The sequence below is a fragment of the Histoplasma capsulatum genome, genomic scaffold (genome assembly GCF_000149585.1).
Source record: "Histoplasma capsulatum NAm1 scaffold_12 genomic scaffold, whole genome shotgun sequence".
In the NCBI taxonomy this organism is placed as follows: Eukaryota; Fungi; Ascomycota; class Eurotiomycetes; order Onygenales; family Ajellomycetaceae; genus Histoplasma; species Histoplasma mississippiense.
The window spans coordinates 33,019-57,194 of NW_001813971.1; the positions used below are offsets into that span (position 1 = coordinate 33,019).

The window sequence follows — 24,176 nt, forward strand, 5'->3', positions numbered from 1 at the left end:
AGTTTCGACCAATTCAGCCATTTCTGCGATTTAAAATCAATTCAAGACGAAGCTCTGTTGGTTTTTGTTATATAGTTTGGTTTTTTAATTTACTTTGTTGATGCTGCCACCGCTTTGCAGCGCTCCGTTGCCTGGGTGAAAATATAGATATTTAGTTGGGTCGGGTTGGGTTGATGGCTTACCCCATCAAACATCGCACCTCAACTCATTGACTTTGACACCACAATGTAACCCCTTCCCGGCGGAATTATCGCTTTTGATTTGGATATGTTGTATTTCATATCCACTTCGGCCTACATGCAAAGTTTGAAGTCAATTGACTCCGTAGTTGATTAGACGTTCAACGTCTGAAACCAAATGGAATGTACGTCCAATCTGCCCTGCTCTGATTGGTCGGTTTTCTAACCCTGAATGGAATGGACGTCCATTCCACCCCCACCTGTTGGATAGACGTTCAACGTCTGAAACCAAATGGAATGTACGCCCAATCTGCCCTGCTCTGATTGGTCGGTTTTCTAAGGTTTTCTAACCCTAAATGGAATGGACGTCCATTCCACCCCCACCTGTTGGATAGATATTTAGTTGGGTCTGGTTGGGTTGATGGCTTACCCCATCAAACATCGCACCTCAACTCATTGACTTTGACACCACAATGTAACCCCTTCCCGGCGGAATTATCGCTTTTGATTTGGATATGTTGTATTTCATATCCACTACGGCCTACATGCAAAGTTTGAAGTCAATTGACTCCGTGGTTGATTAGACGTTCAACGTCTGAAACCAAATGGAATGTACGTCCAATCTGCCCTGCTCTGATTGGTCGGTTTTCTAACCCTGAATGGAATGGACGTCCATTCCACCCCCACCTGTTGGATAGACTTCCTCATCCAACGGGTTCGACGTCCAACGGGTTTGGGTCCAGCGTGTTCAACTCCCAACGGGTTAATGCGCTCCTGGGACGGGTTTGACGTCCAACGGGTTGGGTCCAGCGCGTTCGACTTCCTCATCCAACGGGTTCGACATCCAACGGGTTTGGGTCCAGCGTGTTCGACTTCCAACGGGTTAATGCGCTCCTGGGACGGGTTTGACGTCCAACGGGTTTGACGTCCAACGGGTTGGGTCCAACGGGTTGATGGGTTCATCCAACGGGTTGATGGGTTCATCCAACGGGTTCGGGTCCAATGGGTTAATGCGCTCCTTGGACGGGTTCGACATCCAACGGGTTTGGGTCCAGCGTGTTCGACTTCCAACGGGTTGATGCGCTCATCCAACGGGTTTGACGTCCAACGGGTTTGACGTCCAACGGGTTGGGTCCAACGGGTTGATGGGTTCATCCAACGGGTTGATGGGTTCATCCAACGGGTTCGGGTCCAATGGGTTAATGCGCTCCTTGGACGGGTTCGACATCCAACGGGTTTGGGTCCAGCGTGTTCGACGTCCAACGGGTTAATGCGCTCCTGGGACGGGTTCGACGTCCAACGGGTTAATGCGCTCCTGGGACGGGTTTGACGTCCAACGGGTTGGGTCCAGCGTGTTCGACTTCCAACGGGTTGATGGGTTCATCCAACGGGTTCGGGTCCAATGGGTAAATGGGCTCCTTGGACGGGTTTGACGTCCAACGGGTTTGGGTCCAGCGTGTTCAACTCCCAACGGGTTAATGCGCTCCTGGGACGGGTTTGACGTCCAACGGGTTTGACGTTCAACGGGTTTGTGTCCAGCGTGTTCGACTTCCTCATCCAACGGGTTCGACGTCCAACGGGTTTAGGTCCAGCGTGTTCAACTCCCAACGGGTTAATGCGCTCCTGGGACGGGTTTGACGTCCAACGGGTTGGGTCCAACGGGTTGATGGGTTCATCCAACGGGTTGATGGGTTCATCCAACGGGTTCGGGTCCAATGGGTTAATGCGCTCCTTGGACGGGTTCGACATCCAACGGGTTTGGGTCCAGCGTGTTCGACTTCCAACGGGTTGATGCGCTCATCCAACGGCTTCGACGTCCAACGGGTTTGACGTCCAACGGGTTTGACGTCCAACGGCTTGGGTCCAGCGTGTTCGACTAATGTTTGGTTTTCTGTGTTTAAAATCACTCCAGAATGAACCCTTTCAGTTTATTTATATATTTTGCTATTTTTATTTACTTTGTTGATCTCATTCTGTACCTGCATATGGTTTTGTGATGACATCCAACCCTGACTGAGACATGGAGTCCAGCTGTGTTGGGTCTGTCAGTGCTTGTACATGCTCCGTATAGTTCCTCCAACATACTGACATTCAGATTGCCGCCAACACATGTAGCCATTGTGGATGAGCGGCTCATGTATTGGTTTGTTCAATTCTGTGGATAATATCAACTGGCTGAGATCATGCGCGATATGATCCCACTGTTGAATTATCTGCTTGATACTCTGTGTGGCTGTATACTTTAACTGATGAGTTGAACCCTTCAAATGCCGTTCAATTTCTGTTGGCCATACTGCATACTTGCATTGACGGCATATGATGATGGGGTATGATTCACACTGAATGAAAAATTGATGTTCCATGTTAATGAAGTCAGTGTATTCTTGAGTTGATATATATATATATATATATATTCTCTGAAAATGAAGTATAAACACACTTCACTCGACAATGTTAATTTGCTCTAAATTTAAGTTTTGTAATGCTTCTAAGCAATTGCAGATCAATACTTAAATGTATGATGTTAATTTCTGTCTGATTGTTATTTCGCTGATCTGTGACCGTTTTGATGATGGTAGTTGCCCTGGGGCGAAATATATATATTTAATATTGATAACTCTGCAAAACAACTTATCTACCTTAATGTTGTAATAATATGATTTTCTGATGAAATTATGTCTTGAAATTAAATATCATACTCTGTATATATAATATAACTGGCTCCTGAAGTTTAAGGTCTGGTTGTGATGAGTTGTCTATGAAAATATAATATTATACATTTTATAACGGAGGTGAAAGGCTGATTTGTATTGAAATTTATAAAGATGACAGCTAGCTGCTGAAGTTGGAAATCTGGTCATAATGAATTGCATGAGAAAAATATATATCTTTTATCATTTATAGCTCTATGTTGTCATCTATTTCTACTGTTACATATGATGGCTGCTGTTTTTGAGCCTTTCTGCTAACGCTCTTTTCCATGTTCCGTGCCCGCTTTCGCACCCCTGGGCCTGGGTTAAACCCCAGGAATTCATGCCACTCCCGGCTGACAGCCTGGTACCGCACACGCCGTGCCTCAATGTGGCCTGGTGCCTCCTGCAGCCCCCGCGCATATACTGTACCTGCAGCCCAGGATCCATGGCCTGCCTGCTGGTCTACTGCCGCATCATCTGCCTCATATTCCCGCTTGAACCCTCCACAGGACAGGTGCATACGCGAGATGGCAATGGCGGCATGCCGCCAAGTGATTACATTGAGCTTGGTCTGGAGGTGTGTCTTTGCCTCGCGCTGAAGCACCACCCGCAGCCGGCTGCTGTCCCACGGTCCATGCCCCCGCGGCCAGAGAAATGGTGACCGCAGCCCCCCTTGGCTATCACTGTCTCCATATGCAAGCCGCTGGACCGCCCGCGCGAAAGGTAGAATCAGCCAGAGGTAGTACACCACCGGCTCGGACTGGAGCACTCTCGGGAGGCGGTGGGCAACAGGGTTCCTGAGTGCGGTCAAACACCGGCTCCAGCTGGTCCTGCATCATCGCAGCCACTGCGGCCTCCCGGAGACCTGCCGTCGCGGCCGAGGGATGGTTGCGGTGCCGCTTAGCCAGGTGGGTGAGGACATTTGCAACAGCAACAGCAAATCCACATGGGCGGCAGATCCACAGGCGGTGGGACCTATTATAAATAAAGAGATCCATTCTCACAGTAAATCTCTCATCAAAGTTGGCTGTCTGTCAATATTTGAAAGAGTATATTTAAAAGAGGTCAGTCAGAGATCAGAAGAAAGAGCAAAACATAAGAGAGAGAAAGAAAAAAAAAAAGAGAGAGAGAGAGAGAGTGAGCAGCCAGCAATCATGCACGAATGCGTCAATATATAAATGCATTAATGTGGAGACGCGTGGATGTGCGAGCAGGCCAGGCCAATAAGGCCAATAAAAACTGACAAGATAAGAAGAGATGAGATATGAGAAGGGAAGAGGGAGCTCGACTGTGACCGGGCCCCACTGCGGGCACGCGGAGGCGGGAGCGGGAGCACGCACGGGCGGCCAATCAGGGACGGAGAAAATCGGACGGGGGCGCGTCGGACCACGCACTATGTATAACTTGGATAGTTTAACCCTAACCCTATAACCTTCAACGGGCATGTCCAGCGGGTTTGACTTTTAAATGGTTTCATCCCACTGGTTTGGGTCCAACGGGTTAACGGGTTCGTTCAACGGGTTCGACCCCTGAACACCCCTCACTCTAACCCTGACTCTGACCACCTCATCCTCCCCCCCAGCCTCTACCCTCACTCTTTGTAACCCTAACCCTGGCCCATTATTGTATGGGATAATGCTCTTTAAAACTCCAATATTTTTGAACCCCCCCCTCTACCTTCTGATATAATCGTCCAGCGTGCTCGACTTCCAACAGGTTGATGGGTTCATCCAACGGGTTCGGGTCCAATGGGTGAATGGGCTCCTTGGACGGGTTTGACGTCCAACGGCTTTGGGTCCAGCGTGTTCGACTAATGTTTGTTTTTCTGTGCTTAAAATCACTCCAGAATGAAGCCTTTCATTTTTTTTATATATTTTGCTATTTTAATTTACTTTGTTGATCTTGCACCGCTTTGCGCCGCTCCGTTGCCTGGGGTGAAAATATAGATATTTAGTTGGGTCTGGTTGGGTTGATGGCTTACCCCATCAAACATCGCACCTCAACTCATTGACTTTGACACCACAATGTAACCCCTTCCCGGCGGAATTATCGCTTTTGATTTGGATATGTTGTATTTCATATCCACTACGGCCTACATGCAAAGTTTGAAGTCAATTGACTCCGTGGTTGATTGGACGTTCAACGTCTGAAACCAAATGGAATGTACGTCCAATCTGCCCTGCTCTGATTGGTCGGTTTTCTAACCCTGAATGGAATGGACGTCCATTCCACCCCCACCTGTTGGATAGACATGGAGTCCAGCTGTGTTGGGTCTGTCAGTGCTTTCACATGCTCCGTATAGTTCCTCCAACATACTGACATTCAGATTGCCGCCAACACATGTAGCCATTGTGGATGAGCGGCTCATGTATTGGTTTGTTCAATTCTGTGGATAATATCAACTGCCTGAGATCATGCGCGATATGATCCCACCGTTGAATTATCTGCTTGATACTCTGTGTGGCTGTATACTTTAACTGATGAGTTGAACCCTTCAAATGCCGTTCAATTTCTGTTGGCCATACTGCATACTTGCATTGACGGCATATGATGATGGGGTATGATTCACACTGAATGAAAAATTGATGTTCCATGTTAATGAAGTCAGTGTATTCTTGAGTTGATATATATATATATATATATATATATTCTTTGAAAATGAAGTATAAACACACTTCACTCGGCAATGATAATTTGCTCTAAATTTAAGTTTTGTAATGCTTCTAAGCAATTGCAGATCAATACTTAAATGTATGATGTTAATTTCTGTCTGATTGTTATTTTGCTGATCTGTGACGGTTTTGATGATGGTAGTTGCCCAGGGGGAAATATATATATTTAATATTGATAACTCTGCAAAACAACTTATCTACTTTAATGTTGTAATAATATGATTTTCTGATGAAATTATGTCTTGAAATTAAATATCATACTCTGTATATATAATATAACTGGCTACTGAAGTTTAAGGTCTGGTTGTGATGAGTTGTCTATGAAAATATAATATTATACATTTTATAACGGAGGTGAAAGGCTGATTTGTATTGAAATTTATAAAGATGACAGCTAGCTGCTGAAGTTGGAAATCTGGTCATAATGAATTGCATGAGAAAAATATATATCTTTAATCATTTATAGCTCTATGTTGTCATCTATTTCTACTGTTACATATGATGGCTGCTGTTTTTGAGCCTTTCTGCTAACGCTCTTTTCCATGTTCCGTGCCCGCTTTCGCACCCCTGGGCCTGGGTTAAACCCCAGGAATTCATGATTGCATGAGAAAAATATATATCTTTTATCATTTATAGCTCTATGTTATCATCTATTTCTACTGTTACATATGATGGCTGCTGTTTTTGAGCCTTTCTGCTAACGCTCTTTTCCATGTTCCGTGCCCGCTTTCGCACCCCTGGGCCTGGGTTAAACCCCAGGAATTCATGCCACTCCCGGCTGACAGCCTGGTACCGCACACGCCGTGCCTCAATGTGGCCTGGTGCCTCCTGCAGCCCCCGCGCATATACTGTACCTGCAGCCCAGGATCCATGGCCTGCCTGCTGGTCTACTGCCGCATCATCTGCCTCATATTCCCGCTTGAACCCTCCACAGGACAGGTGCATACGCGAGATGGCAATGGCGGCATGCCGCCAAGGGATTACATTGAGCTTGGTCTGGAGGTGTGTCTTTGCCTCGCGCTGAAGCACCACCCGCAGCCGGCTGCTGTCCCACGGTCCATGCCCCCGCGGCCAGAGAAATGGTGACCGCAGCCCCCCTTGGCTATCACTGTCTCCATATGCAAGCCGCTGGACCGCCCGCGCGAACCACCAGCTCACTGACCTCTGCTGGCAGATAGCGGTGGATGATCTTTGTGGAGTTGGTCATGCTGTATCCTTTGTGATAGGTTGTCACCATGCTCACCAGCCCATGTTCAATAAAAATGCTGCGGTGGCGGCCGCAGACTGTGTTACTGTGCCGTATGCTGAGCAGCTCTGTGGCCCGCGCAGGCTGGCCCCCAGTGAGATGAACCACAAGAAGCAGCTGCTCAAGAAATCCATCCACCTGCTGCAGATAGTCATCTACCACTGCTGTGTCCCAGACCACCTGATGATCAGATGGCCGTACAGCTACCCACTCTGCCCGGAGCCTGTCTGTTGTGAGGACTCGGTCCAGCAGCCATCGCTCCCCTGTGGTTGGAAGGGCCTTGCAGTTCTGCGGTGCTTGAAGGAAGTTCCAGCCGCGCTGATTGTTTGTAGGGCTGTCCGCCAGCTGGGCCAGTGCCAGGCGTGGCACTACCACCTCCCGTGCTTCCTCTTCATGAACAAGAAAGAGCTGCTCAAGCTTGTGCTGTGTCAGCTCCACCTGCGTGCGCACGAAGCGCCGGAGCCCTGCTATGCTTAGATGCAGCTCTCTATAGCTTAGAGTCTGCTGGTCATCGCTCCAGTAGACATACCCTAGACTCGTGGTGGTGTTCTGCACTCGCTTGCCGAATGTCCGCAGCCGGGTCACCCAGCCAAAGGGGGCAGCCACTCCTGGGAGGAGGAAGCGTTCACGCATGGCATCCAGCGCATCTGCAGGGTGCTCCACCTGCCCATCCTCGGCCATCTGAACTGCCTGCTGTACCACCAGCATCTGTGCCATGAGATATGAGAAGGGAAGAGGGAGCTCGACTGTGACCGGGCCCCACTGCGGGCACGCGGAGGCGGGAGCGGGAGCACGCACGGGCGGCCAATCAGGGACGGAGAAAATCGGACGGGGGCGCGTCGGACCACGCACTATGTAGAACTTGGATAGTTTAACCCTAACCCTATAACCTTCAACGGGCATGTCCAGCGGGTTTGACTTTTAAATGGTTTCATCCCACTGGTTTGGGTCCAACGGGTTAACGGGTTCGTTCAACGGGTTCGACCCCTGAACACCCCTCACTCTAACCCTGACTCTGACCACCTCATCCTCCCCCCCAGCCTCTACCCTCACTCTTTGTAACCCTAACCCTGGCCCATTATTGTATGGGATAATGCTCTTTAAAACTCCAATATTTTTGAACCCCCCCCTCTACCTTCTGATATAATCGTCCAGCGTGCTCGACTTCCAACAGGTTGATGGGTTCATCCAACGGGTTCGGGTCCAATGGGTGAATGGGCTCCTTGGACGGGTTTGACGTCCAACGGGTTTGGGTCCAGCGTGTTCGACTAATGTTTGTTTTTCTGTGCTTAAAATCACTCCAGAATGAAGCCTTTCAGTTTTTTTATATATTTTGCTATTTTTATTTACTTTGTTGATCTAGTAACCCTAACCGCTCCGTTGCCTGGGTGAAAATATAGATATTTAGTTGGGTCTGGTTGGGTTGATGGCTTACCCCATCAAACATCGCACCTCAACTCATTGACTTTGACACCACAATGTAACCCCTTCCCGGCGGAATTATCGCTTTTGATTTGGATATGTTGTATTTCATATCCACTCCGGCCTACATGCAAAGTTTGAAGTCAATTGACTCCGTGGTTGATTTGACGTTCAACGTCTGAAACCAAATGGAATGTACGTCCAATCTGCCCTGCTCTGATTGGTCGGTTTTCTAACCCTGAATGGAATGGACGTCCATTCCACCCCCACCTGTTGGATAGGGAAGGGAAGAGGGAGCTCGACCGCGACCGGGCCACTGCGGGCACGCGGAGGCGGGAGCGGGAGCACGCACGGGCGGCCAATCAGGGAGGGGTATAGATCAAAAGACACCATCGATATCAGTCCTAACTAGCGCCGGTGGCGTGAAGCCGAGATTTTTCATGAATTGGACTCAGTGAGCGTAAATTTCGACAGCTTGATCCTTGGTATGTAAAAAATAGATCCATCTGTAACGGGTGGCGTCATCAGTGATGAGCATATAATATTTGGTCCTTTGACGAGATTCGATAGGGTAATCAGACATGTCATCCAGCGTACGACCACCGTCAGCAAGGTCAATATGAACACGTTGCATTGCTCGCAACACTCGTGGCATGGGAGTTTGTGAGAACTTGCGCGTCATGCCCTGCTTTGACGCAGCTATTGCAGAAGAAGCCTGTTTTAGATTCTTTGATGCAGATGCTGGATGACGGGTCCTTCACTAGTGCAATGATCGCGCCAGCGTGGATATGCCCTAGTGTGACGTGCCATTCCATGAGTGTTCTTGTCAGGGGGTTGCGATCGCTAGGTTGATCGTTAGGTTTCCCCGCGATTGTCGACATTGCGTCCCTGTAATTGTAAGATTTGGCCATAAAATGGACGGTCTGGGACGGGTGATGGACATCTATTTGGGATTCTCATTCTATTATCTTGTAGACCGATTCTTTGGACGTGTGAACAGCGGTGAAGTTGGCATTGTTCAGGGCTCTTATTGTAAAATAGAAAGGGGTGGTATCTGATAGTTGATATCTGAAGCCTTGATCTTCTAGCTTCGCGAAGGATAGAAGGTTGACAGTTAGATTGAGAATTCAGTGGACGTGACCAACTGGGATATCCCCCTCTTCTGATTCAAGAAGAATATCACCTATCTCCTCAACCCATTCTACACCACCGTCCGCGGTAGTAATTTGTAAATCGCCCTCGAACGACTTCGCGCGCACCAACGAGTGCCTTTGCCCGTCATATTAAAGCTTGCGCAGGTGTCGAGATACCAAGGTTTGAATGTTGTAGCGGACGACGCGGATAAAGCAATTGCTGTGTTAGCACTAGGTTGGGAGGCAAGAAGATCTGGTGCTTTGATGCCAGTAGGTTTGTTGTCATCCTTGTCCTTCTTCTTATCCTTTCCCTTCTTTTTGGCACCTTCAGTGTTGTCAGTGCCCTTATTATCCTTATTCTCTTTCCTCCACCACTCGGGCGCTTTGTCAGGGTTCAGATGATAGCAATTAGCCTTTATATGCCCTGGGACCTTGCAGTATCCGCACTTTGCGGTTGCGGCGGAAGTTGTGTTGTCATTATCATTGGTGGCCGCGTTGGCCTTTGGAGCTTTAGGGCGTCCAGTACCCTCTGATTTACTCATCCGGTGAGCAATTTGTTTTGTGAGATCGTTGATATCTAGGTTGACAATCGGACCCTGACCCGTCCCGTAGAACGTATCGAGGCGTGATTTAACATAGGTCCTCTGATAATCTCGGAGGCCGATAATAAAGAAATCATGGAGGTAGTTCTCACCACGGTCCTCCGTTAGTTGTCGCATGCGAGCAGACAGGTATTGATATCGGCGTACGTACGCCAGGTAATCACCGTCCTTGACATGCAAGTGGGTAAATTCTTTAAGGATGTTAATCCTTTCTTCCCCTAGGGATATCGCGTATACTGCGCTTACCTTGTTCCATAGGGCCGCCGCGTTGTCGGGTTGAATGGATCCCATGGTCAAACGGACAGAACCTACTAGGGATTGCAACATGCGACGGAAGAGAAGTTTTGAACGTATCACCCAATATCGCTGATCGAGCGATGATAAACCTTCAGGTGGTTCCTGTTGGTTCTTATTGAGAATATCTGCACCACCGATCACTTCTGCATCCGACAAGAACGCCATCTTCCACGTCTGGTAGTTGGTGCCATCGAACGTGGTGACGGACTTTGTGTTCAACGAGGCCTGCGCTTCCTTCTGGTATTCGCGAGCCAGCATGTTCGGATCTTCTTCTGGTATAGGGTTCGGAGGAGGTGGAGGTGGTGGAGGAGGTGGAGGAGGTGGCGGCGCGCGTGCTGATATCAGTCGCTCGCAGAGTGCAATGAGATCTGCTGCTGCCATGGTCACCATGCCGTTAGGATTCGGCGTAGGTATCGGCATAGGACTGGGCGTGCCATCCTCAGATTCCTCGCGTTCTGGCATCTTGCCAGTATCGCGTGCTGAGCCAGAGGTTGTCATATCTTCCTCTGCCATCGCGTATTCAGTTTGATCACCCTCCGCTTCTGAGCCGGATTCTTGCTCAGTAATAGGGGGGAAGGATTGGGGGACCCTTGATTGCGAACGTAGTGTCTTCTTACGTCCTGATATTGGGGTCGCAGGTAATCGAGAACCACTCATAATCAATCTGACTTAGGGAGGTTCTGAATGAAAATAAATAAATAAGTTTTTGATCCCTTCAAGATAGTAATGAAATCTCTGCAGCAGTCTCGACAGCAATTCCGTCAATTACACCACTTTTATAGGCAAAGAGCTCTCTTTTCAGGGGAATAATGTTTAACTCATCCAATATAACATCAGTCGCAGCGTATTCTAATCAAAACGTCTGTTTTTCTTAAAAATCTGCAATCCGGGCCATAACCTGTGGGATGGTTGATCTTCTCATTGTGCGATCGCTAGCTAACTATATAGGGGTAATCACGTGCGGTGGAGGGCCGCCTGGGCAACTAGTGCCCAACATATAATACTGTTCTATTATGTAAGAAAAGTCGGGTCAGATTACATAATCTTACCTGGCTTTTATCACGTGATCTTACTTGGGTTTTAAAACCTGCCAAGCCTTGCCAAGCCCTGCCAAGTCTTGCCAAGTTCTCACCAAAAAAGCCAATTCCAGGTCAAACTAAAAGCCAATTCCTCAAGTAAATGGGGGTAGAGAATTGCATCCTTGATTGACAACGTAATTTCTATTCCACTGACCTGCAACTTAAATAGCATTGAATATGTTTGGTAGAGAGCCAGCATGCATGATTTCATGCACATCTAACCACTCCTTGCGCTGACCGGGACTTTGGGACGATAATACTGTAACGGGTTAGCGCGGCTGTAGAAAATATACGCTAACCTAATACGGTATTATCGTCCCATAGAACCCTCCATTGTTTAAACCACAATATCTCCACCACTACATGGGCTATGGGAATATGGAATATATCAGTTTAATGCCCAGAGGCTGCTCTATCATCTCATGCTAAAATATGTAGATGTTTCTGTATCTGTGGTGTTGGTCTTAGCCTGTCAATGTGGTACTAGAATTGACTTTGACACCACAATTTAACCCCTTCCCGGCGGAATTATCGCTTTTAATTTGGATATGTTGTATTCCATATCCACTACGGCCTACATGCAAAGTTTGAAGTAATGGGGTGGCTGGCTGCCGCAGAAGGGAAGGGAAGAGGGAGCTCGACCGCGACCGGGCCACTGCGGGCACGCGGAGGCGGGAGCGGGAGCACGCACGGGCGGCCAATCAGGGACGGAGAAAATCGGACGGGGGCGCGTCGGACCACGCACTATGTATAACTTGGATAGTTTAACCCTAACCCTATAACCTTCAACGGGCATGTCCAGCGGGTTTGACTTTTAAATGGTTTCATCCCACTGGTTTGGGTCCAACGGGTTAACGGGTTCGTTCAACGGGTTCGACCCCTGAACACCCCTCACTCTAACCCTGACTCTGACCACCTCATCCTCCCCCCCAGCCTCTACCCTCACTCTTTGTAACCCTAACCCTGGCCCATTATTGTATGGGATAATGCTCTTTAAAACTCCCATATTTTTGAAACCCCCCCTCTACCTTCTGATATAATCGTCCAGCGTGCTCGACTTCCAACGGGTTGATGGGTTCATCCAACGGGTTCGGGTCCAATGGGTGAATGGGCTCCTTGGACGGGTTTGACATCCAACGGGTTTGGGTCCAGCGTGTTCAACTCCCAACGGGTTAATGCGCTCCTGGGACGGGTTTGACGTCCAACGGGTTTGACGTTCAACGGGTTTGTGTCCAGCGTGTTCGACTTCCTCATCCAACGGGTTCGACGTCCAACGGGTTTAGGTCCAGCGTGTTCAACTCCCAACGGGTTAATGCGCTCCTGGGACGGGTTTGACGTCCAACGGGTTGGGTCCAACGGGTTGATGGGTTCATCCAACGGGTTGATGGGTTCATCCAACGGGTTCGGGTCCAATGGGTTAATGCGCTCCTTGGACGGGTTCGACATCCAACGGGTTTGGGTCCAGCGTGTTCGACTTCCAACGGGTTGATGCGCTCATCCAACGGCTTCGACGTCCAACGGGTTTGACGTCCAACGGGTTTGACGTCCAACGGCTTGGGTCCAGCGTGTTCGACTAATGTTTGGTTTTCTGTGTTTAAAATCACTCCAGAATGAACCCTTTCAGTTTATTTATATATTTTGCTATTTTTATTTACTTTGTTGATCTCATTCTGTACCTGCATATGGTTTTGTGATGACATCCAACCCTGACTGAGACATGGAGTCCAGCTGTGTTGGGTCTGTCAGTGCTTGTACATGCTCCGTATAGTTCCTCCAACATACTGACATTCAGATTGCCGCCAACACATGTAGCCATTGTGGATGAGCGGCTCATGTATTGGTTTGTTCAATTCTGTGGATAATATCAACTGGCTGAGATCATGCGCGATATGATCCCACTGTTGAATTATCTGCTTGATACTCTGTGTGGCTGTATACTTTAACTGATGAGTTGAACCCTTCAAATGCCGTTCAATTTCTGTTGGCCATACTGCATACTTGCATTGACGCCATATGATGATGGGGTATGATTCACACTGAATGAATAATTGATGTTCCATGTTAATGAAGTCAGTGTATTCTTGAGTTGATATATATATATATATATATTCTTTGAAAATGAAGTATAAATAAACTTCACTCGACAATGTTAATTTGCTCTAAATTTAAGTTTTGTAATGCTTCTAAACAATTGCAGATGAATACTTAAATGTATGATGTTAATTTCTGTCTGATTGTTATTTTGCTGATCTGTGACCGTTTTGATGATGGTAGTTGCCCTGGGGGGAAATATATATATTTAATATTGATAACTCTGCAAAACAACTTATCTACCTTAATGTTGTAATAATATGATTTTCTGATGAAATTATGTCTTGAAATTAAATATCATACTCTGTATATATAATATAACTGGCTCCTGAAGTTTAAGGTCTGGTTGTGATGAGTTGTCTATGAAAATATAATATTATACATTTTATAACGGAGGTGAAAGGCTGATTTGTATTGAAATTTATAAAGATGACAGCTAGCTGCTGAAGTTGGAAATCTGGTCATAATGAATTGCATGAGAAAAATATATATCTTTTATCATTTATAGCTCTATGTTGTCATCTATTTCTACTGTTACATATGATGGCTGCTGTTTTTGAGCTTTTCTGCTAACGCTCTTTTCCATGTTCCGTGCCCGCTTTCGCACCCCTGGGCCTGGGTTAAACCCCAGGAATTCATGATTGCATGAGAAAAATATATATCTTTTATCATTTATAGCTCTATGTTATCATCTATTTCTACTGTTACATATGATGGCTGCTGTTTTTGAGCTTTTCTGCTAACACTCTTTTCCATGTTCCTAACCCGCTTTCGCACCCCTGGGCCTGGGTTAAACCCCAGGAATTCATGCCACTCCCGGCTGACAGCCTGGTACCGCACACGCCGTGCCTCAATGTGGCCTGGTGCCTCCTGCAGCCCCCGCGCATATACTGTACCTGCAGCCCAGGATCCATGGCCTGCCTGCTGGTCTACTGCCGCATCATCTGCCCCATATTCCCGCTTGAACCCTCCACAGGACAGGTGCATACGCGAGATGGCAATGGCGGCATGCCGCCAAGGGATTACATTGAGCTTGGTCTGGAGGTGTGTCTTTGCCTCGCGCTGAAGCACCACCCGCAGCCGGCTGCAGTCCCACGGTCCATGCCCCCGCGGCCAGAGAAATGGTGACCGCAGCCCCCCTTAACTATCACTGTCTCCATATGCAAGCCGCTGGACCGCCCGCGCGAAAGGTAGAATCAGCCAGAGGTAGTACACCACCAGCTCACTGACCTCTGCTGGCAGATAGCGGTGGATGATCTTTGTGGAGTTGGTCATGCTGTATCCTTTGTGATAGGTTGTCACCATGCTCACCAGCCCATGTTCAATAAAAATGCTGCGGTGGCGGCCGCAGACTGTGTTACTGTGCCGTATGCTGAGCAGCTCTGTGGCCCGCGCACGCTGGCCCCCAGTGAGATGAACCACAAGAAGCAGCTGCTCAAGAAATTCATCCACCTGCTGCAGATAGTCATCTACCACTGCTGTGTCCCAGACCACCTGATGATCAGATGGCCGTACAGCTACCCACTCTGCCCGGAGCCTGTCTGTTGTGAGGACTCGGTCCAGCAGCCATCGCTCCCCTGTGGTTGGAAGGGCCTTGCAGTTCTGCGGTGCTTGAAGGAAGTTCCAGCCGCGATGATTGTTTGTAGGGCTGTCCGCCAGCTGGGCCAGTGCCAGGCGTGGCACTACCACCTCCCGTGCTTCCTCTTCATGAACAAGAAAGAGCTGCTCAAGCTTGTGCTGTGTAAGCTCCACCTGCGTGCGCACGAAGCGCCGGAGCCCTGCTATGCTTAGATGCAGCTCTCTATAGCTTAGAGTCTGCTGGTCATCGCTCCAGCAGACATACCCTAGACTTGTGGTGGTGTTCTGCACTCGCTTGCCGAATGTCCGCAGCCGGGTCACCCAGCCAAAGGGGGCAGCCACTCCTGGGAGGAGGAAGCGTTCACGCATGGCATCCAGCGCATCTGCAGGGTGCTCCACCTGCTCATCCTCGGCCATCTGAACTGCCTGCTGTACCACCAGCATCTGTGCCATGAGATATGAGAAGGGAAGAGGAAGAGGGAGCTCGACTGTGACCGGGCCCCACTGCGGGCACGCGGAGGCGGGAGCGGGAGCACGCACGGGCGGCCAATCAGGGACGGAGAAAATCGGACCGGGGCGCGTCGGACCACGCACTATGTAGAACTTGGATAGTTTAACCCTAACCCTATAACCTTCAACGGGCATGTCCAGCGGGTTTGACTTTTAAATGGTTTCATCCCACTGGTTTGGGTCCAACGGGTTGACGGGTTCGTTCAACGGGTTCGACCCCTGAACACCCCTCACTCTAACCCTGACTCTGACCACCTCATCCTCCCCCCCAGCCTCTACCCTCACTCTTTGTAACCCTAACCCTGGCCCATTATTGTATGGGATAATGCTCTTTAAAACTCCAATATTTTTGAACCCCCCCCTCTACCTTCTGATATAATCGTCCAGCGTGCTCGACTTCCAACAGGTTGATGGGTTCATCCAACGGGTTCGGGTCCAATGGGTGAATGGGCTCCTTGGACGGGTTTGACGTCCAACGGGTTTGGGTCCAGCGTGTTCGACTAATGTTTGTTTTTCTCTGTTTAAAATCACTCCAGAATAAAGCCTTTCAGTTTTTTTATATATTTTGCTATTTTTATTTACTTTGTTGATCTAGTAACCCTAACCGCTCCGTTGCCTGGGTGAAAATATAGATATTTAGTTGGGTCTGGTTGGGTTGATGGCTTACCCCATCAAACATCGCACCTCAACTCATTGACTTTGACACCACAATGTAACCCCTTCCCGGCGGAATTATCGCTTTTGATTTGGATATGTTGTATTTCATATCCACTACGGCCTACATGCAAAGTTTGAAGTCAATTGACTCCGTGGTTGATTGGACGTTCAACGTCTGAAACCAAATGGAATGTACGTCCAATCTGCCCTGCTCTGATTGGTCGGTTTTCTTACCCTGAATGGAATGGACGTCCATTCCACCCCCACATGTTGGATAGTTGACCTGGTCGTTGAGCACCGTGTGGCATAACCGTGCCACCTTGATGATCCGTGACAATATTGGTGGGTAGCTCTCCGCGTCGCGCCATCCATACTCCCCCCGTCCCAGCACCGCCAACGCGTCTACCAGCGCGCACTCATAATCCTCCACCCGAACCCCGCTGGTCCAGCAGCTCAATTCAAAAAATCCAAAACATGCCATCTGGATCTTGGTTGATTTGAACTTATCTTCTTCTTCTGGCTGGGTATCTCTCTGTCCCTTCTCCTCCTCCTCTTCTTCTTCCTCAGTCATCTGCTCATCCATGGGGTCTGGGCTGATGGAGTGTCGCTGGTCGGCTCCCTCTGGGATATGGCGACCAGCTGTGCTTGTTCTGCCAGTGCTTGCGCATGGTGTTCATGTTCCCTGCCACATACTGGCACTGGGGATCCCGCTGGCACCTGTAGCCATCATGAATGGGTAGTTCCGGGATTGGTTCATTCAGTATTGTGGGCAGTGTTAACTGTGTAGTATCTCGAGCCACATTGTCCCACTGTTCAATGTTCTCCTTTATCTGCTGAACCACCGCATGCTTTAGCTGATGGGCCTTGCCTTTCAGATGCCGTTCAATCTCTGTTGGCCACACAGCGTGCTTGCACCGGCGGCATATGATAATGAGGTATGATTCACAGTGGATAAATAATTGATGTTCCATGTCGATGCTGGGTCTGTCTTGTGCATTGAATATATATATATTTCCTTCATTCAGTGTCTTTGTGTGAAACTTGACAGATCTGATCTGGTGTGAATGTTTGTTTTTCTGTGGTTAAAATCACTCCAGGATGAAGCCTTTCAGTTTTCTTATATGTTTTGCTATTTTTATTTACTTTGTTGATCTTGCACCGCTTTGCACCGCTCTGTTGCCTGGGTGAAAATATATATATATAGTTGGGTCTGGTTGGGTTGGTGGCTTACCCCATCAAACATCGCACCTCAACTCATTGACTTTGACACCACAATTTAACCCCTTCCCGGCGGAATTATCGCTTTTAATTTGGATATGTTGTATTCCATATCCACTACGGCCTACATGCAAAGTTTGAAGTAATGGGGTGGCTGGCTGCCGCAGAAGGGAAGGGAAGAGGGAGCTCGACCGCGACCGGGCCACTGCGGGCACGCGGAGGCGGGAGCGGGAGCACGCACGGGCGGCCAATCAGGGACGGAGAAAATCGGACGGGGGCGCGTCGGACCACGCACTATGTATAACTTGGATAGTTTAACCCTAACCCTATAACCTTCAACGGGCATGTCCAGCGGGTTTGACTTTTTAATTGGTTTCATCCCACTGGTTTGGGTCCAACGGGTTAACGGGTTCGTTCAACGGGTTCGACCCCTGAACACCCCTCACTCTAACCCTGACTCTGACCACCTCATCCTCCCCCCCAGCCTCTACCCTCACTCTTTGTAACCCTAACCCTGGCCCATTATTGTATGGGATAATGCTCTTTAAAACTCCCATATTTTTGAAACCCCCCCTCTACCTTCTGATATAATCGTCCAGCGTGCTCGACTTCCAACGGGTTGATGGGTTCATCCAACGGGTTCGGGTCCAATGGGTGAATGGGCTCCTTGGACGGGTTTGACATCCAACGGGTTTGGGTCCAGCGTGTTCGACTAATGTTTGTTTTTCTGTGTTTAAAATCACTCCAGAATGAAGCCTTTCGGTTTTTTTATATATTTTGCTATTTTAATTTACTTTGTTGATCTTGCACCGCTTTGCACCGCTCCGTTGCCTGGGTGAAAATATAGATATTTAGTTGGGTCTGGTTGGGTTGATGGCTTACCCCATCAAACATCGCACCTCAACTCATTGACTTTGACACCACAATGTAACCCCTTCCCGGCGGAATTATCGCTTTTGATTTGGATATGTTGTATTTCATATCCACTACGGCCTACATGCAAAGTTTGAAGTCAATTGACTCCGTAGTTGATTAGACGTTCAACGTCTGAAACCAAATGGAATGTACGTCCAATCTGCCCTGCTCTGATTGGTCAGTTTTCTAACCCTGAATGGAATGGACGTCCATTCCACCCCCACCTGTTGGATAGTACACCGGCCATCTGGTCCGCCGCAGCCATGGGTTGGCTTCATCGTGCTCCCCGGCCTGGATGACATTGCTGGTCTGCCGTTGCTGTTCCCGGTAAAACCGCTCCAGCTCATCAATGACATGGCTGGCTCTGTTCTGGTCTGGCGTGCCGGTGTGCTCAGTAGTCTCCTTAGTCTGGATCTGTATGTAGTGGGAGCCCTTGCGCGATGCAAATACCTGCTGGAACTGCACCTTCTGGCATGATCTGTCCACCTCATCCTGTGCTGCCGTACGCTTTTGTGGCGCTGTACGGCCACGGCTGGGATATGGCGACCAGCTGTGCTTGTTCTGCCAGTGCTTGCGCATGGTGTTCATGTTCCCTGCCACATACTGGCACTGGGGGATCCCGCTGGCACCTGTAGCCATCATGAATGGGTAGTTCCGGGATTGGTTCATTCAGTATTGTGGGGCAGTGTTAACTGTGTAGTATCTCGAGCCACATTGTCCCACTGTTCAATGTTCTCCTTTATCTGCTGAACCACCGCATGCTTTAGCTGATGGGCCTTGCCTTTCAGATGCTGTTCAATCTCTGTTGGCCACACAGCGTGCTTGCACCGGCGGCATATGATAATGAGGTATGATTCACAGTGGACAAATAATTGATGTTCCATGTCGATGATGGGTCTGTCTTGTGCATTGAATATATATATATTTCCTTCATTCAGTGTCTTTGTGTGAAACTTGACAGATCTGATCTGGTGTGAATGTTTGTTTTTCTGTGTTTAAAATCACTCCAGGATGAAGCCTTTCAGTTTTCTTATATGTTTTGCTATTTTTATTTACTTTGTTGATCCTGCACCGCTTTGCACCGCTCCGTTGCCTGGGTGAAAATATAGATATTTAGTTGGGTCTGGTTGGGTTGATGGCTTACCCCATCAAACATCGCACCTCAACTCATTGACTTTGACACTAAAATTTAACCCCTTCCCGGCGGAATTATCGCTTTTGATTTGGATATGTTGTATTTCATATCCACTACGGCCTACATGCAAAGTTTGAAGTCAATTGACTCCGTGGTTGATTAGACGTTCAACGTCTGAAACCAAATGGAATGTACGCCCAATCTGCCCTGCTCTGATTGGTCGGTTTTCTAAGGTTTTCTAACCCTAAATGGAATGGACGTCCATTCCACCCCCACCTGTTGGATAGTTGACCTGGTCGTTGAGCACCGTGTGGCATAACCGTGCCACCTTGATGATCCGTGACAATATTGGTGGGTAGCTCTCCGCGTCGCGCCATCCATACTCCCCCCGTCCTAGCACCGCCAACGCGTCTACCAGCGCGCACTCATAATCCTCCACCTGAACCCGCTGGTTCAGCAGCTCAATTCAAAAATCCAAACATGCCATCTGGATCTTGGTTGATTTGAACTTATCTTCTTCTTGATCCGTGACAATATTGGTGGGTAGCTCTTCGCGTCGCACCATCCATACTCCCCCCGTCCCAGCACCGCCAACGCGTCTACCAGCGCGCACTCATAATCCTCCACCTGAACCCGCTGGTTCAGCAGCTCAATTCAAAAATCCAAACATGCCATCTGGATCTTGGTTGATTTGAACTTATCTTCTTCTTCTGGCTGGGTATCTCTCTGTCCCTTCTCCTCCTCCTCTTCTTCTTCCTCAGTCATCTGCTCATCCATGGGGTCTGGGCTGATGGAGTGTCGCTGGTCGGCTCCCTCTGGGATATGGCGACCAGCTGTGCTTGTTCTGCCAGTGCTTGCGCATGGTGTTCATGTTCCCTGCCACATACTGACACTGGGGATCCCGCTGGCACCTGTAGCCATCTTGAATGGGTAGTTCCGGGATTGGTTCATTCAGTATTGTGGGCAGTGTTAACTGTGTAGTATGTGGGCAGTGTTAACTGTGTAGTATCTCGAGCCACATTGTCCCACTGTTCAATGTTCTCCTTTATCTGCTGAACCACCGCATGCTTTAGCTGATGGGCCTTGCCTTTCAGATGCCGTTCAATCTCGGTTGGCCACACAGCGTGCTTGCACCGGCGGCATATGATAATGAGGTATGATTCACAGTGGATAAATAATCGATGTTCCATGTCGATGTTGGGTCTGTCTTGTGCATTGAATATATATATATTTCCTTCATTCAGTGTCTTTGTGTGAAACTTGACAGATCTGATCTGGTGTGAATGTTTGTTTTTCTGTGGTTAAAATCACTCCAGGATGAAGCCTTTCAGTTTTCTTATATGTTTTGCTATTTTTATTTACTTTGTTGATCTTGCACCGCTTTGCGCCGCTCCGTTGCCTGGGGTGAAAATATATATATTTAGTTGGGTCTGGTTGGGTTGATGGCTTACCCCATCAAACATCGCACCTCAACTCATTGACTTTGACACTAAAATTTAACCCCTTCCCGGCGGAATTATCGCTTTTGATTTGGATATGTTGTATTTCATATCCACTACGGCCTACATGCAAAGTTTGAAGTCAATTGACTCCGTGGTTGATTGGACGTTCAACGTCTGAAACCAAATGGAATGTACGTCCAATCTGCCCTGCTCTGATTGGTCGGTTTTCTAAGGTTTTCTAACCCTAAATGGAATGGACGTCCATTCCACCCCCACCTGTTGGATAGGGTTGATGGGTTCATCCAACGGGTTCGGGTCCAATGGGCTAATGCGCTCCTTGGACGGGTTTGACGTCCAACGGGTTGGGTCCAGCGTGTTCGACTTCCAACGGGTTAATGCGCTCCTGGGACGGGTTTGACGTCCAACGGGTTAATGCGCTCCTGGGACGGATTTGACGTCCAACGGGTTTGACGTCCAACGGGTTTGACGTCCAACGGGTTGGGTCCAACGGGTTCGACGTCCAACGGGTTGGGTCCAGCGTGTTCGACTTCCAACGGGTTAATGCGCTCATCCAACGGGTTCGACGGCCAACGGGTTTGGGTCCAACGGGTTTGACTTCCAATGGGTTAACGGGTTTGTGCTCAATTTAACCATCTATTCTGACCTCACTGCCCACCCCTGTCTCTAGCCTCACTCTTTGTCAACCCTAACCCTGACTCTGACCACCTCATCCTTCCCCCCAGCCTCTACCCTCACTCTTTGTAACCCTACCCTCTGTCTCTTGCTTCACCTGCCTTTATATATATATACATCTTTCATCCTCCTGTGGTGCCTCTCACCCGTGATGTGCCCCTCACCCATGATATCACTTGACCTCTGTACCCTCTAACTCGATCTTCCCCCTCTCTGCCTCCTGATATATCCCTCGCAGCCAACAAACCATCTCCACCAGCCGGTTGTGCTCCATGCCCTGCCCCTCAACCTTCTGTCCCAAAAATTCAATCACCGCCTCCTGATCATCTGCATCCACATTGAACTCTCTCAGCCGCTGTCTCCACGCCTGCTTCATCTGCCCTGCATGACACCCATACATCATCATTGCCACTGTCGGGATCAAAAATCCCCTGTACGGACACTGCCTCTGTGTCTTCCAGCTGTTGCATATGGACTGCGGCATCCCGCATCGGAAGCACCCGGAATACTGTGTGTATTTGATCTTGCTCCGCACTGTCATCATCCATCTCTTTGCCTCCTGGCTCTCCTCGTGGGGACACTGGTACAGCTCATGGTCAAACTCCCGCTTGCCACTTGCACATATCAAACACTGATCCTTCCACCTCTGCGCCTCTTCCACTAAAACCTCCTCATCCATCAATGCCCTCTGCCCTCGCTGCTGATGTGTGATGATGAACCGGCCTTGATGGACATTCTGTTTGTGGAATGTCTGTCTGATTGTTGATGGGATGCCTCTGATGTCTTCACTGATTACCCTTCATTCTGATTGCCTGTGAACGTGTAATCCGCCTCCTTCATGGCGCTCACCACGGCCCACTCTCCCACCATCTGGCTTGCTTGGTTCCTGGCCAGCATGTCGGATGCATTGGCGTCCAGTCGCAGCGCCTTGTGCACCACCATGAACCGTGCCACCTTGATGATCCGTGACAACATTGGTGGGTAGCTCTCCGCGTCGCACCATCCATACTCCCCCCGTCCCAGCACCGCCACGCGTCTACCAGCGCGCACTCATAATCCTCCACCTGAACTCCGCTGGTCCAGCAGCTCAATGCAAAAATCCAAACATGCCATCTGGATCTTGGTTGATTTGAACTTATCTTCTTCTTCTGACTGCGTATCTCTCTGTCCCTTCTCCTCCTCCTCTTCTTCTTCCTCAGTCATCTGCTCATCCATGGGGTCTGGGCTGATGGAGTGTCGCTGGTCGGCTCCCTCTGTGGTGGCTACCTGCCATAATACCCTCCATGTCTTGCGCTGCCGTGGTGTGAACCGGTACTGTGGGCTCGTCCATTCATGCTCGACCTGCGTTCGGGCGAAAAACATCAACATCTGCTGCCATGGCCTCACGTGCTCGGCGATGCTCTCCTCATCCATGTATGCCTGCAACGGGGTGTGCCGGGTCTGGTGTCGCTCTGTGCGGATGGCCTCGATGCGGACGAAGTGGCCCAGCCGTGTGATGACTCGCTGGCTGGTACGGGCAACCTGCCCCATGGCCTCCCGATGGCCCTCGCGGCCAGTTCATCTGGGCACGTGGTGTCATCGTCGGGCCGCTGGACGCAGTTGACCAGATCATTGGGTGCGATGTTGGTCAAGTACACCGGCCATCTGGTCCGCCGCAGCCATGGGTTGGCTTCATCGTGCTCCCCGGCCTGGATGACATTGCTGGTCTGCCGTTGCTGTTCCTGGTAAAATCGCTCCAGCTCATCAATGGCCTGGCTGGCTCTGTTCTGGTCTGGCGTGCCGGTATGCTCAGTAGTCTCCTTAGTCTGGATCTGTATGTAGTGGGAGCCCTTGCGCGATGCAAATATCTGCTGGAACTGCACCTTCTGGCATGATCTGTCCACCTCATCCTGTGCTGCCGTACGCTTTTGTGGCGCTGTACGGCCACGGCTGGGATATGGCGACCAGCTGTGCTTGTTCTGCCAGTGCTTGCGTATGGTGTTCATGTTCCCTGCCAAATACTGGCACTGGGGATCCTGCTGGCACCTGTAGCCATCTTGAATGGGTAGTTCCGGGATTGGTTCATTCAGTATTGTGGGCAGTGTTAACTGTGTAGTATGTGGGCAGTGTTAACTGTGTAGTATCTCGAGCCACATTGTCCCACTGTTCAATGTTCTCCTTTATCTGCTGAACCACCGCATGCTTTAGCTGATGGGCCTTGCCTTTCAGATGCCGTTCAATCTCTGTTGGCCACACAGCGTGCTTGCACCGGCGGCATATGATAATGAGGTATGATTCACAGTGGATAAATAATTGATGTTCCATGTCGATGCTGGGTCTGTCTTGTGCATTGAATATATATATATTTCCTTCATTCAGTGTCTTTGTGTGAAACTTGACAGATCTGATCTGGTGTGAATGTTTGTTTTTCTGTGGTTAAAATCACTCCAGGATGAAGCCTTTCAGTTTTCTTATATGTTTTGCTATTTTTATTTACTTTGTTGATCTTGCACCGCTTTGCGCCGCTCCGTTGCCTGGGGTGAAAATATATATATTTAGTTGGGTCTGGTTGGGTTGATGGCTTACCCCATCAAACATCGCACCTCAACTCATTGACTTTGACACTAAAATTTAA

At 49.1% G+C, this 24,176-nt stretch overlaps 13 protein-coding genes across 13 annotated transcripts; 1 reads left to right on the forward strand and 12 right to left on the reverse strand.

Moving 5' to 3' along the window:
- Nucleotides 1–454: 454 nt before the first annotated feature.
- HCAG_08577 (predicted protein) lies at nucleotides 455–1,142 on the reverse strand (the record flags this gene model as incomplete). Its single annotated transcript, XM_001536206.1, has 3 exons — nucleotides 455–563; nucleotides 627–720; nucleotides 893–1,142. 3 exons carry the CDS (start codon nucleotides 1,140–1,142, stop codon nucleotides 455–457), a joined length of 453 nt encoding a protein of 150 aa, XP_001536256.1.
- Nucleotides 1,143–1,732: 590 nt separating this feature from the next.
- Nucleotides 1,733–2,298, reverse strand: HCAG_08578 (predicted protein; the record flags this gene model as incomplete). Its single annotated transcript, XM_001536207.1, has 2 exons — nucleotides 1,733–2,070; nucleotides 2,265–2,298. 2 exons carry the CDS (start codon nucleotides 2,296–2,298, stop codon nucleotides 1,733–1,735), a joined length of 372 nt encoding a protein of 123 aa, XP_001536257.1.
- Nucleotides 2,299–3,077: 779 nt separating this feature from the next.
- Nucleotides 3,078–3,870, reverse strand: HCAG_08579 (predicted protein; the record flags this gene model as incomplete). The annotated part of the gene is made up of 2 exons (XM_001536208.1): nucleotides 3,078–3,575; nucleotides 3,619–3,870. The coding sequence occupies 2 exons, from the start codon at nucleotides 3,868–3,870 to the stop codon at nucleotides 3,078–3,080; spliced, it is 750 nt and encodes a 249-aa protein (XP_001536258.1).
- Nucleotides 3,871–4,755: 885 nt separating this feature from the next.
- HCAG_08580 (predicted protein) lies at nucleotides 4,756–5,222 on the reverse strand (the record flags this gene model as incomplete). The annotated part of the gene is made up of 4 exons (XM_001536209.1): nucleotides 4,756–4,801; nucleotides 4,871–4,964; nucleotides 5,078–5,110; nucleotides 5,189–5,222. The coding sequence occupies 4 exons, from the start codon at nucleotides 5,220–5,222 to the stop codon at nucleotides 4,756–4,758; spliced, it is 207 nt and encodes a 68-aa protein (XP_001536259.1).
- Nucleotides 5,223–6,174: 952 nt separating this feature from the next.
- On the reverse strand, nucleotides 6,175–8,867 carry HCAG_08581 (predicted protein; the record flags this gene model as incomplete). The annotated part of the gene is made up of 5 exons (XM_001536210.1): nucleotides 6,175–6,711; nucleotides 6,788–7,708; nucleotides 7,926–8,073; nucleotides 8,243–8,336; nucleotides 8,810–8,867. 5 exons carry the CDS (start codon nucleotides 8,865–8,867, stop codon nucleotides 6,175–6,177), a joined length of 1,758 nt encoding a protein of 585 aa, XP_001536260.1.
- Nucleotides 8,868–9,413: 546 nt separating this feature from the next.
- On the reverse strand, nucleotides 9,414–10,757 carry HCAG_08582 (predicted protein; the record flags this gene model as incomplete). Its single annotated transcript, XM_001536211.1, has 2 exons — nucleotides 9,414–10,115; nucleotides 10,194–10,757. 2 exons carry the CDS (start codon nucleotides 10,755–10,757, stop codon nucleotides 9,414–9,416), a joined length of 1,266 nt encoding a protein of 421 aa, XP_001536261.1.
- Nucleotides 10,758–12,573: 1,816 nt separating this feature from the next.
- On the reverse strand, nucleotides 12,574–13,139 carry HCAG_08583 (predicted protein; the record flags this gene model as incomplete). Its single annotated transcript, XM_001536212.1, has 2 exons — nucleotides 12,574–12,911; nucleotides 13,106–13,139. 2 exons carry the CDS (start codon nucleotides 13,137–13,139, stop codon nucleotides 12,574–12,576), a joined length of 372 nt encoding a protein of 123 aa, XP_001536262.1.
- A 947-nt stretch (nucleotides 13,140–14,086) lies between these two features.
- Nucleotides 14,087–16,742, reverse strand: HCAG_08584 (predicted protein; the record flags this gene model as incomplete). The annotated part of the gene is made up of 5 exons (XM_001536213.1): nucleotides 14,087–14,452; nucleotides 14,645–15,421; nucleotides 15,870–16,002; nucleotides 16,187–16,280; nucleotides 16,394–16,742. 5 exons carry the CDS (start codon nucleotides 16,740–16,742, stop codon nucleotides 14,087–14,089), a joined length of 1,719 nt encoding a protein of 572 aa, XP_001536263.1.
- Nucleotides 16,743–17,522: 780 nt separating this feature from the next.
- On the forward strand, nucleotides 17,523–17,681 carry HCAG_08585 (predicted protein; the record flags this gene model as incomplete). The annotated part of the gene is made up of 1 exon (XM_001536214.1): nucleotides 17,523–17,681. The coding sequence occupies one exon, from the start codon at nucleotides 17,523–17,525 to the stop codon at nucleotides 17,679–17,681; it is 159 nt and encodes a 52-aa protein (XP_001536264.1).
- Nucleotides 17,682–18,162: 481 nt separating this feature from the next.
- HCAG_08586 (predicted protein) lies at nucleotides 18,163–18,880 on the reverse strand (the record flags this gene model as incomplete). The annotated part of the gene is made up of 3 exons (XM_001536215.1): nucleotides 18,163–18,208; nucleotides 18,277–18,370; nucleotides 18,484–18,880. The coding sequence occupies 3 exons, from the start codon at nucleotides 18,878–18,880 to the stop codon at nucleotides 18,163–18,165; spliced, it is 537 nt and encodes a 178-aa protein (XP_001536265.1).
- Nucleotides 18,881–19,671: 791 nt separating this feature from the next.
- HCAG_08587 (predicted protein) lies at nucleotides 19,672–20,348 on the reverse strand (the record flags this gene model as incomplete). Its single annotated transcript, XM_001536216.1, has 3 exons — nucleotides 19,672–19,866; nucleotides 19,999–20,039; nucleotides 20,315–20,348. The coding sequence occupies 3 exons, from the start codon at nucleotides 20,346–20,348 to the stop codon at nucleotides 19,672–19,674; spliced, it is 270 nt and encodes an 89-aa protein (XP_001536266.1).
- An 846-nt stretch (nucleotides 20,349–21,194) lies between these two features.
- On the reverse strand, nucleotides 21,195–21,440 carry HCAG_08588 (predicted protein; the record flags this gene model as incomplete). Its single annotated transcript, XM_001536217.1, has 1 exon — nucleotides 21,195–21,440. One exon carries the CDS (start codon nucleotides 21,438–21,440, stop codon nucleotides 21,195–21,197), a length of 246 nt encoding a protein of 81 aa, XP_001536267.1.
- A 294-nt stretch (nucleotides 21,441–21,734) lies between these two features.
- On the reverse strand, nucleotides 21,735–23,892 carry HCAG_08589 (predicted protein; the record flags this gene model as incomplete). The annotated part of the gene is made up of 5 exons (XM_001536218.1): nucleotides 21,735–22,317; nucleotides 22,359–22,611; nucleotides 22,669–22,883; nucleotides 22,949–23,587; nucleotides 23,798–23,892. 5 exons carry the CDS (start codon nucleotides 23,890–23,892, stop codon nucleotides 21,735–21,737), a joined length of 1,785 nt encoding a protein of 594 aa, XP_001536268.1.
- Between the last annotated feature and the right edge of the window lie 284 nt (nucleotides 23,893–24,176).